Source organism: Nerophis lumbriciformis, linkage group LG22 (assembly GCF_033978685.3).
Source record: "Nerophis lumbriciformis linkage group LG22, RoL_Nlum_v2.1, whole genome shotgun sequence".
Classification (NCBI taxonomy): Eukaryota; Metazoa; Chordata; class Actinopteri; order Syngnathiformes; family Syngnathidae; genus Nerophis; species Nerophis lumbriciformis.
Window position 1 is genome coordinate 1,764,959 of NC_084569.2, and position 14,836 is coordinate 1,779,794.

Below are 14,836 nucleotides of genomic sequence, written 5' to 3' on the forward strand. Positions count from 1 at the left end.
GTTAGAGTTGCTTATACGGCCACTCTCAGTGTAAACTGTATCGCTGTTGATCAAGTATGCTTTGCATTCACGTGTGCGTACAGAAGCCGCTCATATCTTGTGACTGGGCGGGCACGTTGTTAGAAGGGATGAAAAGCGGACGTGACGTCAGCTTGTAGAGGACGTTAAAAGCCGTGCCTGTAAGACACGCCCCCAAGACTGTGGAATACGAGAAATAATGACTGATGAACACCTTTGTTCGATAATGAGGGTTGCCTCAGCTCAAAGCCTGAACTCCGACATTAATGAACTAGCATCCAAGAAAAGATGGCAGCGCACATCAGATTAGATCAGTGTGTTGCAAACTGAGCAGTTTAAAGTCCTGAATGGTTGGTTTATTCATTATTTTATTTTCAAATTTATTAGCCTGTGGAAAAAGTTAATGTTGATATTTACCTCAGAAGGCTGCAAATAGAAAAGAGGCATTACATTTTTATTTAAATTGTATTTGATATGCCATTGATATTTTATTAATTATTATTATTATTATTTGAAACTGGATTTTGCATGTCACTATAAAGTTATATAAGCCTTGCTTGTTCAATATTTAATGCAAAACTTGTTTGGGTCCCTATTAAAAGGTTCATTTGTTCAACCTTGGCCCGCGGCTTTGTTCACTTTTACATTTTGGCACACTCTGTATTTGAGTTTGACACCCCTGGCTTAAGCTAACCTAGTTTGCATTTCTGACAGACAACAAACACGGTGAGGTGAGTTTCACATCTAAATTATGCCTGACTAATTACGTGTCACATAATTACGACTTAGTGTTGATTGAAAAGAGCAACATTAGAGCCGACTAGTCGTGACATGACTTCAATCAGAGAAGCTCGGACAGTGACAGCTGCCTGCCATTTAAAAGAGCCGTCGCAGTGCATTCTGGGACTTGTAGTCTCATGGCGTGTACATTTTGTGCCGTTTAACTAGCCCAGGGGTCGGCAACCCGCATACGGCTCTTTAGCGCCGCCCTAGTGGCTCTCTGGAGCTTGTTTAAAAATGTATGAAAAATGGCAAAAGATGAGGGGGGAAAAAATATATTTTTTGTTTTAATATGGTTTCTGTAGGAGGACAAACATGACACAAACCTCCCTAATTGTTATAAAGCACACTGTTTATATTAAACATGCTTCACTGATTAGAGTATTTGGCGAGCGCCGTTTTGTCCTACTAATTTTGGCGGTCCTTGAACTCACCTTAGTTTGTTTACATGTATAACTTTCTCCGACTTTCTAGGACGTGTTTTATGCCACTTCTTTTTCTGTCTCATTTTGTCCACCAAACTTTTAAGGTTGTGCATGAATGCACAAAGGTGAGTTTTGTTGATGTTATTGACTTGTGTGGAGTGCTAATCAGACATATTTGGTCACTGCATGACTGCAAGCTAATCGATGCTAACATGCTATTTAGGCTAGCTCTATGTACATATTGCATCATTATGCCTCATTTGTAGCTATATTTGAGCTCATTTAGTTTCCTTTAAGTCCTCTTAATTCCATGTATATCTCATGACACACTATCTGTATGTAATATGGCTTTTAATTTTTTGCGGCTCCAGACAGATTTGTTTTTGTATTTTTGGTCCAATATGGCTCTTTCAACATTTTGGGTTGCCGACCCCTGACCTAGCCAGTCAAACTTCTTTTTCAGTGAAATAACCGACGGATACAATAACATTTTGAAATAATAATAAAACACGCTGTCATCAGTGATATTTTTGCAATTGGCAATCCATAAAAGCACCGGTGCTGATTTCAAACCGAAGAAAAAAGTAGCTATTTATGTCTCATTTTGATGTATAATGCATGCGGACTCAGACACGTGCAACAAGTGGGATATTGTACAAGTAATGTCGCGTCTCCACACAAACACAAACACAAGCGCCAGGCTCGCCAGTAGCCACAACAACAACAACAACAACACAGGACTTCCTCATTATGCACCAATGACGGTTAGTACCAGTGAGGTTGCATTCAGGAACACCTGGGATTTAAAGTGTCAAACATTACAACTCAAGTATGTTTGTGGATTGTGTTTCTTATTTTTGAATTTAAGTTACTTACTCATAATTTAATGAATGTAATTTAAATATTTCAATTACAACACAATGTCTAAAGTCGTACTTCAGAAAATAGAAAACATTCACATTTTAGTAAAAAAGAAAAAGAAAAGAGAAAGTCTTAAAAAATACTAAATTACTTGCAAAAAAAGCCTTTTAATTTTGGGGGGAATTGTGTGACACTAGTTGAACACACTCGTAATTTAATTACATAAACAATGTTTAAATTGAAAATAAGTATTTTAATTAAAGTATATTTAAAATAAAATTTTGGGGGAATTTTGTGACATTCTAGTTGAACAGACTCATAATTTCTCAAAAAGTATTTAAATGAAAAATAAGTATTTAAATTAAAAAAACAACTTTGTATTTTGGGGGGATTTTTTTGTGACATTCAAGTTAAACAGACCAGTAATTTACTATTTGAATGACCAGCTATTTAGTATTGCACAAGCCTTTTTAAAAATGTATTCATTTTAACATCTAATCATTTGCATGTTTTCCATTTTTGAAGTACTGGTTTGGGCACAGGCATGGTTTTGAAAGTAGCTATTTGGTAGTATTTTGGTCAAGGGCCATTGACTTGGCTTGCTTGAACTTCCAGTGGGTAACATGACTGTCAATGTAAGGACCTAGAAGAAGTTTATTAGCCCTCAGTCATCTCTCTGCAGAACTAAGCTGAGGTAACATGACTGTCAATGTAAGAAGAAGTTTATTAGCCCTCAGTCATCTCTCTGCAGAACTAAGCTGAGGTAACATGACTGTCAATGTAAGAAGTTTATTAGCCCTCAGTCATCTCTCTGCAGAACAAAGCTGAGGTAACATGACTGTCAATGTAAGAAGTTTATTAGCCCTCAGTCATCTCTCTGTAGAACAAAGCTGAGGTAACATGACTGTCAATGTAAGAAGAAGTTTATTAGCCCTCAGTCATCTCTCTGCAGACCAAAGGTGAGGTGGGATGCGTCATGCTGGGTCCGTCCTGCACATTCGCCACCTTCCAGTTAGTGGAGTGAGTATGACGCCGCTACCTTCCTCTCACCTTATGGGCCCGCTCATGTCCCACCCGTGCTTCAGCGAGGTCATCGGCCTGAGCCTGAGCATTCCCATCATCTCGGCGGGGAGCTTCGGCCTGTCGTGCGACTACAAGCCCAAACTCACCCGCATCCTGCCGCCGGCGCGCAAGATCTCCGACATGTTCTCCAACTTCCTGATGGAGGTGCTGCCCTTCAAGGACCAGTGGGAGCATGTTTACGTCTACAAGAAGTTTGTGCACAACGCCACCGAGGACTGCTTCTGGTCAGTGGCTCCCGCAGCTTCATCGGCCACTTCACCATCTTGACACCTTCTTGCCTTCTCTTTGTGGCGCAGGTACACCAATGCGCTGGAAGCACCTGCAGCCAACTTCGCCAAGCAGATAAAGAGACAGATGCTCCGAACGGAGGATGAACTAACGAAAGCCCTCATGTCTGAGGAAAGACACAGTAACAGTGAGTGTCCTTTCTTCTCTTTCAAACAAGGTGGAAAGATTGGGATCAGCTTCATGCTCGTGTAGGTACACCAAGACTTTCAAAGGTGTCCAATCTGCGAGATACGTCATGAGTTCAACAAAACCTTTCAAATTCATCTTAATTACCCAATGCTGCATATTTCATGCCATCTTGTGGAAAACATGGAAGTAGAATTGTCTCACATCAACTTATACAGTATATATCAATATGATATTAGTACATATGCATATATTAATAAATATACAAATACAAATGTGATATACAAATAAAAAAATAATTTGTATAAATAAACGCGTATTTGTAAATATATTTTTGAGATTTGAAAATACATACAAATAAAATGTATAAATATAAAAATGTGACATGCAAATAAATCAAGAATTTGTATAAATAAACATATATTTGTAAATATATTTTTGAGATTTGAATATAAATATGCTTGATTTTGTATTTGTACTTGTATTGAATTTGCATATGTGGATCGCGTTTTTGCTTTTGTGTTGATGAGACATTCCTCCCACAAACCAGATGCACAAATAAATGTGACCTACACACTCCCCTGAACAACCAGCAGAGGGCACTGCAGCCAGAGCGGTCTGGGTCACAGACATGGTCAGACACTGGCGAGCCAATCAGAGGCACACTAGGGAGGGTCATATGATGATTGATATTTGATGATAATTTGACACACATTGCACTGGTAAGAGATCAGTATCTACATCGGGACAAGGTCATTAAACGGCATTGATACAATAAAATAAGAAGCTAGCACGGTTTTTCAGATTAACTGCATAAATTAGGATTAACTAATACAACGCTAACGTTAGCAAACTCAGGCCTGTTGTGCGTTCTCTCTGGAAAGACGTAGATTGTTTTTGTGCAGAGAACTCCGGGCATTTTGCATATAATGGATAATGCTCTGTGACTTAGATCGCTCTGGCTGCAGTGCCCTCTGCTGGTTGTTCAGGGGAATGTGTAGGTCACATTTATTTGTGCATCTGGTTTGTGGGAGGAATGTCTCATCGACACAAAAGCAAAAAAGCGATCCACATATGCAAATTCAATACAAATACAAAATCAAGCATATTTATTTCCAAATCTCAAAAATATATTTAAAAATACACGTTTATTGATATGAAGTCTTGATTTATTTGTCTGTCACATTTTTACATTTTATTTGTATATATTTTCAAATCTGAAAAATATATTTACAGATACATGTTTATTTATACAAATTCTTGATTTATTTGGATGGCACACTTTTATATTTATAAATGTTATTTGTATATATTTTCAAATTTAAAAAATATATTTACAAATACGCGTTTATTTATACAAATTATTTATTTATTTGTATATCACATTTGTATTTGTATATTAATATATGCATATGTATCAATATCATATTGATATATATAAGTTGATGTGAGACAATTCTACTTCCATAAAAATGTGAGTAAATCACATTTGAAAAGTACTTAGAAAAAAATAGCACAGTATTTACTTATATGACAGCCCTGATGTGCACAGCATAGTTGTTGTTGATGTTTTCCTTTCAGTTTTCATCCTGTGTGGCCGCCTTGACGACGTAGTTTCAGTGAAGGCCAAAGTGGGTCCTCTTCACCAGGACACCGTCTTCCTTCTTCTGGACATTTACAAGTAAGTCCAACAAGACTGGGCTGCTTTACATGGAAATGGAAGCTGGAATGATGAAGACAAGTCTTGTCTCTATTCCAGCCCTGAGTATTACGTCAACGCCACGTCCAGTCAGGGCATGCAGGACGTCCTGGTGGTCACGCTCCCAAAGAGGAACTACGACTATGGATCTGCTCTCCAGTTCAACGACACGGTGAGTTGACTCTTCAACTCTCCCGTGACAGTCTTCAACTCATTCTCATTCTCATGGACAGATCAACGACTACGTGGCCGGCTATCATGACAGCGCCCTGCTGTTTGGTAAAGTGCTCAGGGAAAGAGAGCTGAGTCAGCGAAATAAGTCAAACTACAGAGACTCTCACGACGTCCCGCTCAGCGACAACCCTTTTGGGAATGTCTCCTTCCTCGGTAAGCACACCCACTGACACGGCCACACTACACCATGCATGCTGACAGGGAAAATACATACTTACATGCAGACATACATACATACATATATACATACATACTTACATGCATACATACATACATACATGCATACATATATACATACATACATACATACATACATACATACATGCATACTTACATGCATACATATATACATACATACTTACATACATACATACATACATACATATACATACATACAGTACATACATGCATACATATATACATACATACTTACATATACACTATACATACATACATACATGCATACATACATATATAGACAGACTGTTTTTATAAAAATGATAACACAAGTATATGTATAAATTATATCAAATGTGTAATTAACATGAATATAAAACAGAAAATTAACTTCATTTGAATACATACACAAAATATAAATTCTGCAAATAGAATTCACAAAATACAAAATATTTCCAATGTCCACACAGGAAATAACTTTGGTTTCTTAAATAGATAATAAAACAAATAAAAAGAAGCAAATAAAAAATGTACAGTTGTCCTTTGTTTATCTCAATTGGTAGGCTTGATCGTGGTAAACCCAGGCAGAATTATTATTAATGAACGTAATATTCTCATGGTGATATTATTAATGAATGTAATATATTGTCATGGTTATATTATTAATGAATGTAATATTCTCATGGTTATATTATTAATAAATGTAATATTCTCATGGTTGTATTATTATTATTACTTAGTGAGCAGAATGTGACAAGATGTCATGTGATGTCATTGTCCCGGCAGGTACTTAGTGAGCTGAATGTGACAAGATGTCATGTGATGTCATTCACCTGGCATGTACTTAGTGAGCAGAATGTGACAAGCTGTCATGTGATGTCATTCTTCCGGCAGGTATGGCAGGACACTACGTGCTGGACGAGTACGGGGACAGAGACGTCAACTTCTCCATCATTTACACCTCCACTAAGAGTGGCAAGGTGAGAAGAATCCTTCATGCAGAGCTTAGTCCACATTTGCTTACCTTACAGCCACAATCAAAGAAATACATTTTGTCCTCAACATTCTCCACACAATACCCCGTAATGACAATTTTATTTTTGCAAATGTGTTAAAAGTCCAAAATGACATGTACATACTGTATGTAGTGACAGCCTCTGCTCAATACTTAGTTGATGCAGCAGTTCCAGCCTCAAGTCTTTTTGAACACCGTGCCACAAGCTTGGCACACTTTCAACCATTCCTCTTTGCAGCACCTCTCAAACTCCATCAAGTTGGATGGGAAGGTTTTCATCCAGGATGTTTCTGTGCATTGCTGCTATCATCTTTCCCTCGACCCTGACTAGTCTCCCAGTTCCTGCCGCTGCAAGCCATCCCCAGATCATGATGCTGTAGGGATGGTACATTCACGCCAAACACTTCAATCTTTGTCTCATCAGAGCAGAGAATTGACTTTCTCGTGTCTGAGAGTCTTTCAGATGCATTTTGGCAAACTTTTAGGAAGAAATGGCTTCCGTCTGGTCAATCCACCATACAGGCCTGATTGGTGGATTGTCCTTCTGGAAGGTTCTCCTCTCTCCACAAAGAAATGCAGTAGTTCTGACAGAGTGACCATGGTCTTGGTCAACTCCCTGACTAGACTAAGATGAATGCAGCAATGGACTTTTTTTTAAATACCTTTGCAAAATAAAATAAAATATTGTCTTTAGGTGGTATTATTGTGTGTAGAATTTTGAGGAAAAATCCATTTCTTCCATTTTCCACATTTGAACAAAATGAAATGTTGCAAAAGTTTAGCACTGTAATAACATTGAAGTTTGTTTCCTGCAGTACCACACTCTGCTGGTGTTTGACACGTCCCAGAATAAAACCATAGAGATGGCTCATGATCCAGATCTGCCTTGGAGAGGAAATCGTCTGCCCCAAGATCTGCCTGAGAGTCTAGTTGGTAATTTCAACACTTTTCATTCATTAGGCAGGGCACACGTTTACAACATTCATGCAGTCAAGTATTGTAGCATGCAAGGCACAGATTACAAAGGAAAATAACAAGTTATCCTTTACGCAAACCATAAACTGATAGGTGTGGGCTGCATCTGGGAACACACTGTGCACTTCTGATTGGTGTTCCTATGCACGTGTGTGTGTGTGTGTGTGTCTTTGAGGCTGCAGTGCGTTAATAAATGTCCCCACACGATGTACATTTGACAGTAATTCATAGCAGGGAAGCTAACATCAGCCTACGGTGACAGACAAAATATCTACTAAGGTTACTTACCGCCATGTGCTTCCTCAAATTTGATGTTGAGTTCATGTAAGCTTAAGCTTGTTGTTGTTGTGTTCAGCGGCGGTCACCAGGTCATGTGACCGCCTGGCTCTGTTTGATTGGTGAAACGGAGTCAAACGTCACCAGTGACTGCATTTGATTGGTGAAACGGAGTCAAATGTCACCAGTGACTGTATTTGATTGGTGAAACGGAGTCAAACGTCACCAGTGACTGTATTTGATTGGTGAAACGGAGTCAAATGTCACCAGTGACTGCATTTGATTGGTGAAACGGAGTCAAATGTCACAAGTGACTGCATTTGATTGGTGAAACGGAGTCAAACGTCACCAGTGACTGTATTTGATTGGTGAAACGGAGTCAAACGTCACCAGTGAGTGTATTTGATTGGTGAAACGGAGTCAAACGTCACCAGTGACTGTATTTGATTGGTGAAACGGAGTCAAACGTCACCAGTGACTGTATTTGATTGGTGAAACGGAGTCAAATGTCACCAGTGACTGCATTTGATTGGTGAAACGGAGTCAAATGTCACAAGTGACTGCATTTGATTGGTGAAAAGGAGTCAAACGTCACCAGTGACTGTATTTGATTGGTGAAACGGAGTCAAATGTCACAAGTGACTGCATTTGATTGGTGAAAAGGAGTCAAACGTCACCAGTGACTGTATTTGATTGGTGAAACGGAGTCAAACGTCACCAGTGAGCGTATTTGATTGGTGAAACGGAGTCAAACGTCACCAGTAAGTGTATTTGATTGGTGAAACGGAGTCAAACGTCACCAGTGACTGCATTTGATTGGTGAAACGGAGTCAAACGTCACCAGTGAGCATATTTGATTGGTGAAACGGAGTCAAACGTCACCAGTAAGTGTATTTGATTGGTGAAACGGAGTCAAACGTCACCAGTGACTGCATTTGATTGGTGAAACGGAGTCAAACGTCACCAGTGACTGTATTTGATTGGTGAAACGGAGTCAAACGTCACCAGTGACTGCATTTGATTGGTGAAACGGAGTCAAACGTCACCAGTGACTGCATTTGATTGGTGAAACAGAGTCAAACGTCACCAGTGACTGCATTTGATTGGTGAAACAGAGTCAAACGTCACCAGTGACTGCATTTGATCGGTGAAACGGAGTCAAATGTCACCAGTGACTGCATTCGATTGGTGAAACGGAGTGAAACGTCACCAGTGATTGCATTCGATTGGTGAAACTGAGTGAAACGTCACCAGTGACTGCATTTGATCGGTGAAACGGAGTCAAATGTCACCAGTGACTGTATTTGATTGGTGAAACGGAGTCAAACGTCACCAGTGACTGCATTTGATTTGTGAAACGGAGTCAAATGTCACCAGTGACTGTATTTGATTGGTGAAACGGAGTCAAACGTCACCAGTGACTGCATTTGATTGGTGAAACGGAGTCAAATGTCACCAGTGACTGCATTTGATTGGTGAAACGTAGTCAAATGTCACAAGTGACTGCATTTGATTGGTGAAAAGGAGTCAAACGTCACCAGTGACTGTATTTGATTGGTGAAACGGAGTCAAACGTCACCAGTGACTGTATTTGATTGGTGAAACGGAGTCAAACGTCACCAGTGACTGCATTTGATTGGTGAAACGGAGTCAAACGTCTCCAGTGACTGTATTTGATTGGTGAAACGGAGTCAAACGTCACCAGTGACTGTATTTGATTGGTGAAACGGAGTCAAACGTCACCAGTGACTGCATTTGATTGGTGAAACGGAGTCAAACGTCACCAGTGACTGTATTTGATTGGTGAAACGGAGTCAAACGTCACCAGTGACTGTATTTGATTGGTGAAACGGAGTCAAACGTCACCAGTAAGTGTATTTGATTGGTGAAACGGAGTCAAACGTCACCAGTAAGTGTATTTGATTGGTGAAACGGAGTCAAACGTCACCAGTGACTGTATTTGATTGGTGAAACGGAGTCAAACGTCACCAGTGACTGTATTTGATTGGTGAAACGGAGTCAAACGTCACCAGTAAGTGTATTTGATTGGTGAAACGGAGTCAAACGTCACCAGTAAGTGTATTTGATTGGTGAAACGGAGTCAAACGTCACCAGTGGCTGTATTTGATTGGTGAAACGGAGTCAAACGTCACCAGTGACTGTATTTGATTGGTGAAACTGAGTCAAACGTCACCAGTGACTGTATTTGATTGGTGAAACGGAGTCAAACGTCACCAGTGACTGCATTTGATTGGTGAAACGGAGTCAAACGTCACCAGTGACTGCATTTGATTGGTGAAACGGAGTCAAACGTCACCAGTGACTGTATTTGATTGGTGAAACGGAGTCAAACGTCACCAGTGACTGTATTTGATTGGTGAAACGGAGTCAAACGTCACCAGTAAGTGTATTTGATTGGTGAAACGGAGTCAAACGTCACCAGTAAGTGTATTTGATTGGTGAAACGGAGTCAAACGTCACCAGTGGCTGTATTTGATTGGTGAAACGGAGTCAAACGTCACCAGTGACTGTATTTGATTGGTGAAACGGAGTCAAACGTCACCAGTGACTGCATTTGATTGGTGAAACGGAGTCAAACGTCACCAGTGACTGTATTTGATTGGTGAAACGGAGTCAAACGTCACCAGTGACTGTATTTGATTGGTGAAACGGAGTCAAACGTCACCAGTGACTGTATTTGATTGGTGAAACGGAGTCAAACGTCACCAGTGACTGTATTTGATTGGTGAAACGGAGTCAAACGTCACCAGTAAGTGTATTTGATTGGTGAAACGGAGTCAAACGTCACCAGTAAGTGTATTTGATTGGTGAAACGGAGTCAAACGTCACCAGTGGCTGTATTTGATTGGTGAAACGGAGTCAAACGTCACCAGTGACTGTATTTGATTGGTGAAACGGAGTCAAACGTCACCAGTGACTGCATTTGATTGGTGAAACGGAGTCAAACGTCACCAGTGACTGTATTTGATTGGTGAAACGGAGTCAAACGTCACCAGTGACTGTATTTGATTGGTGAAACGGAGTCAAACGTCACCAGTGACTGTATTTGATTGGTGAAACGGAGTCAAACGTCACCAGTGACTGTATTTGATTGGTGAAACGGAGTCAAACGTCACCAGTGACTGTATTTGATTGGTGAAACGGAGTCAAACGTCACCAGTAAGTGTATTTGATTGGTGAAACGGAGTCAAACGTCACCAGTAAGTGTATTTGATTGGTGAAACGGAGTCAAACGTCACCAGTGGCTGTATTTGATTGGTGAAACGGAGTCAAACGTCACCAGTGACTGTATTTGATTGGTGAAACGGAGTCAAACGTCACCAGTGACTGCATTTGATTGGTGAAACGGAGTCAAACGTCACCAGTGACTGTATTTGATTGGTGAAACGGAGTCAAACGTCACCAGTGACTGTATTTGATTGGTGAAACGGAGTCAAACGTCACCAGTGACTGTATTTGATTGGTGAAACGGAGTCAAACGTCACCAGTGACTGTATTTGATTGGTGAAACGGAGTCAAACGTCACCAGTAAGTGTATTTGATTGGTGAAACGGAGTCAAACGTCACCAGTGACTGTATTTGATTGGTGAAACGGAGTCAAACGTCACCAGTGACTGTATTTGATTGGTGAAACGGAGTCAAACGTCACCAGTAAGTGTATTTGATTGGTGAAACGGAGTCAAACGTCACCAGTAAGTGTATTTGATTGGTGAAACGGAGTCAAACGTCACCAGTGGCTGTATTTGATTGGTGAAACGGAGTCAAACGTCACCAGTGACTGTATTTGATTGGTGAAACTGAGTCAAACGTCACCAGTGACTGTATTTGATTGGTGAAACGGAGTCAAACGTCACCAGTGACTGCATTTGATTGGTGAAACGGAGTCAAACGTCACCAGTGACTGCATTTGATTGGTGAAACGGAGTCAAACGTCACCAGTGACTGTATTTGATTGGTGAAACGGAGTCAAACGTCACCAGTGACTGTATTTGATTGGTGAAACGGAGTCAAACGTCACCAGTAAGTGTATTTGATTGGTGAAACGGAGTCAAACGTCACCAGTAAGTGTATTTGATTGGTGAAACGGAGTCAAACGTCACCAGTGGCTGTATTTGATTGGTGAAACGGAGTCAAACGTCACCAGTGACTGTATTTGATTGGTGAAACGGAGTCAAACGTCACCAGTGACTGCATTTGATTGGTGAAACGGAGTCAAACGTCACCAGTGACTGTATTTGATTGGTGAAACGGAGTCAAACGTCACCAGTGACTGTATTTGATTGGTGAAACGGAGTCAAACGTCACCAGTGACTGTATTTGATTGGTGAAACGGAGTCAAACGTCACCAGTGACTGTATTTGATTGGTGAAACGGAGTCAAACGTCACCAGTAAGTGTATTTGATTGGTGAAACGGAGTCAAACGTCACCAGTAAGTGTATTTGATTGGTGAAACGGAGTCAAACGTCACCAGTGGCTGTATTTGATTGGTGAAACGGAGTCAAACGTCACCAGTGACTGTATTTGATTGGTGAAACGGAGTCAAACGTCACCAGTGACTGCATTTGATTGGTGAAACGGAGTCAAACGTCACCAGTGACTGTATTTGATTGGTGAAACGGAGTCAAACGTCACCAGGGACTGTATTTGATTGGTGAAACGGAGTCAAACGTCACCAGTGACTGTATTTGATTGGTGAAACGGAGTCAAACGTCACCAGTGACTGTATTTGATTGGTGAAACGGAGTCAAACGTCACCAGTGACTGTATTTGATTGGTGAAACGGAGTCAAACGTCACCAGTAAGTGTATTTGATTGGTGAAACGGAGTCAAACGTCACCAGTAAGTGTATTTGATTGGTGAAACGGAGTCAAACGTCACCAGTGGCTGTATTTGATTGGTGAAACGGAGTCAAACGTCACCAGTGACTGTATTTGATTGGTGAAACGGAGTCAAACGTCACCAGTGACTGCATTTGATTGGTGAAACGGAGTCAAACGTCACCAGTGACTGTATTTGATTGGTGAAACGGAGTCAAACGTCACCAGTGACTGTATTTGATTGGTGAAACGGAGTCAAACGTCACCAGTGACTGTATTTGATTGGTGAAACGGAGTCAAACGTCACCAGTAAGTGTATTTGATTGGTGAAACGGAGTCAAACGTCACCAGTAAGTGTATTTGATTGGTGAAACGGAGTCAAACGTCACCAGTGACTGCATTTGATTGGTGAAACGCGGACATGTGATGGATCCTACTTTGAAGGTCTGTCTGACAAACCGAAACAAACAAAGCGTGCATTAACAGATGGATAAAAATCAGTAACGAGCTGAATGTAGATAAAAGTAGCGGAGTAAAAGTAGCGTTTCTTCTCTATAAATATACTCAAGTAAAAGTAAAAGTATGTTGCATTAAAACTACTCTTAGAAGTACAATTTATCCCAAAAGTTACTCGAGTAGATATAACAGAGTAAATGTAGCGCGTTACTAGCCACCTCTGTACCGAGCTCATAACATATCTGCCTTAGGACATCTAGAAGGTCTGACTGACAGCAACTCCTGATCTGATTGGCCATCACAACAACAGCAGTGGAAGGAGCATAAAAAGACATGAAGACAATATCACAACAACAGCAGTGGAAGGAGCATAAAAAGACATGAAGACAATAGGAATACTTTGACATATTTAGGGAAAGTCAATAAAAAAAGACTTTTATCTTTAATGATGATGATGATTAGTGGTTATGTTAGTCCAGCAGAGAGAGAAGGTCTTGCTGGTCCTGACGACACCACTGAGGAAACAATACTCACTTTTCAACATTTCCTTTGGCAGCACTTGCTGCTGGTTGTCTTTTTCCTCAAAGAGTGCTCACCTGACTTATTTATTGACAGCAGGAACAATCAACCAAAAACATCAATGAATATTACACATGTCACTTATGATTTCAACTACATTTACTGTAAGTGGTGTTGTACAGTACAGTATGTGTGTTGTGTTGTACAGTACAGTATGTAAGTTGTGTTGTACACTACAGTATGTGTGTTGTGTTGTACAGTATGTGTGTTGTGTTGTACAGTACAGTATGTGTGTTGTGTTGTACAGTACAGTATGTAAGTTGTGTTGTACACTACAGTATGTGTGTTGTGTTGTACAGTATGTGTGTTGTGTTGTACAGTACAGTATGTGTGTTGTGTTGTACAGTATGTTCACATGCAAATATCCACTTTATTCCTGTTCATTTCACTATTTGAGCCTTAATTCCCCAAAGGACTGAATGGAAGTTTGCGAGACTAATTGAGATATTGCAGATCATAACAATCCCACACACCTGGCAGGTCTGAGCACGCAGGATGTGATCGTGATCGTCCTGAGCGTCAGCGTTGTCGTGGTGACCGCCATGGCACTCGTCTTCTACAGGTAGGAAGTGGCGAGCGTGTGGCGGAGTTATGCAATCCTCCCTTTGGCCTCATTTAGTCAATGTGACTCACAACAGGCAGAACAGGAAAGAACGGCAAATGCAGAAGAAGTGGTCTCACATCAGCCCTCACCTGATTGGTCCGCTGGACGAGAAGGAGGTCTTCCTCAAGGTACAAAGTTAGGCGCTATTTATTCAAGATGGGCTTTATGGCTCTTTGGAGGAGTCGTTCCTTCTATAGTATACCTGCTGTGTGAACTACAGTACTAGCCTTTGGAATAATTCACCTGAAAAGTACATCTAAATAAAATAAAATGAAACATAAATACAATAAAATAATAATAATAATTCAAAAAAACAACTGTAATTCTATATTTTCATATTTAAAAAAAGAAATATAAATATATATGTATATATATGTATGTATATATATATATATATATAT

At 40.2% G+C, this 14,836-nt stretch overlaps 1 protein-coding gene across 3 annotated transcripts in view; it reads left to right on the forward strand.

Annotated features, from left to right (window-relative positions):
- gucy2ca (guanylate cyclase 2Ca) overlaps positions 1 to 14,836 on the forward strand; it is a 44,131-nt gene that overhangs the window by 8,595 nt on the left and 20,700 nt on the right. For all 3 annotated transcript variants that reach the window (XM_061974477.2, XM_061974476.2, XM_061974478.1), the window contains 10 exons: positions 3,037 to 3,104; positions 3,170 to 3,391; positions 3,464 to 3,582; positions 5,163 to 5,262; positions 5,341 to 5,452; positions 5,514 to 5,667; positions 6,586 to 6,671; positions 7,522 to 7,639; positions 14,312 to 14,393; positions 14,470 to 14,563. In XM_061974477.2, the coding sequence (XP_061830461.1) occupies positions 3,037 to 3,104; positions 3,170 to 3,391; positions 3,464 to 3,582; positions 5,163 to 5,262; positions 5,341 to 5,452; positions 5,514 to 5,667; positions 6,586 to 6,671; positions 7,522 to 7,639; positions 14,312 to 14,393; positions 14,470 to 14,563 (1,155 nt within the window). The remainder of the gene's footprint in view (positions 1 to 3,036; positions 3,105 to 3,169; positions 3,392 to 3,463; positions 3,583 to 5,162; positions 5,263 to 5,340; positions 5,453 to 5,513; positions 5,668 to 6,585; positions 6,672 to 7,521; positions 7,640 to 14,311; positions 14,394 to 14,469; positions 14,564 to 14,836) is intronic.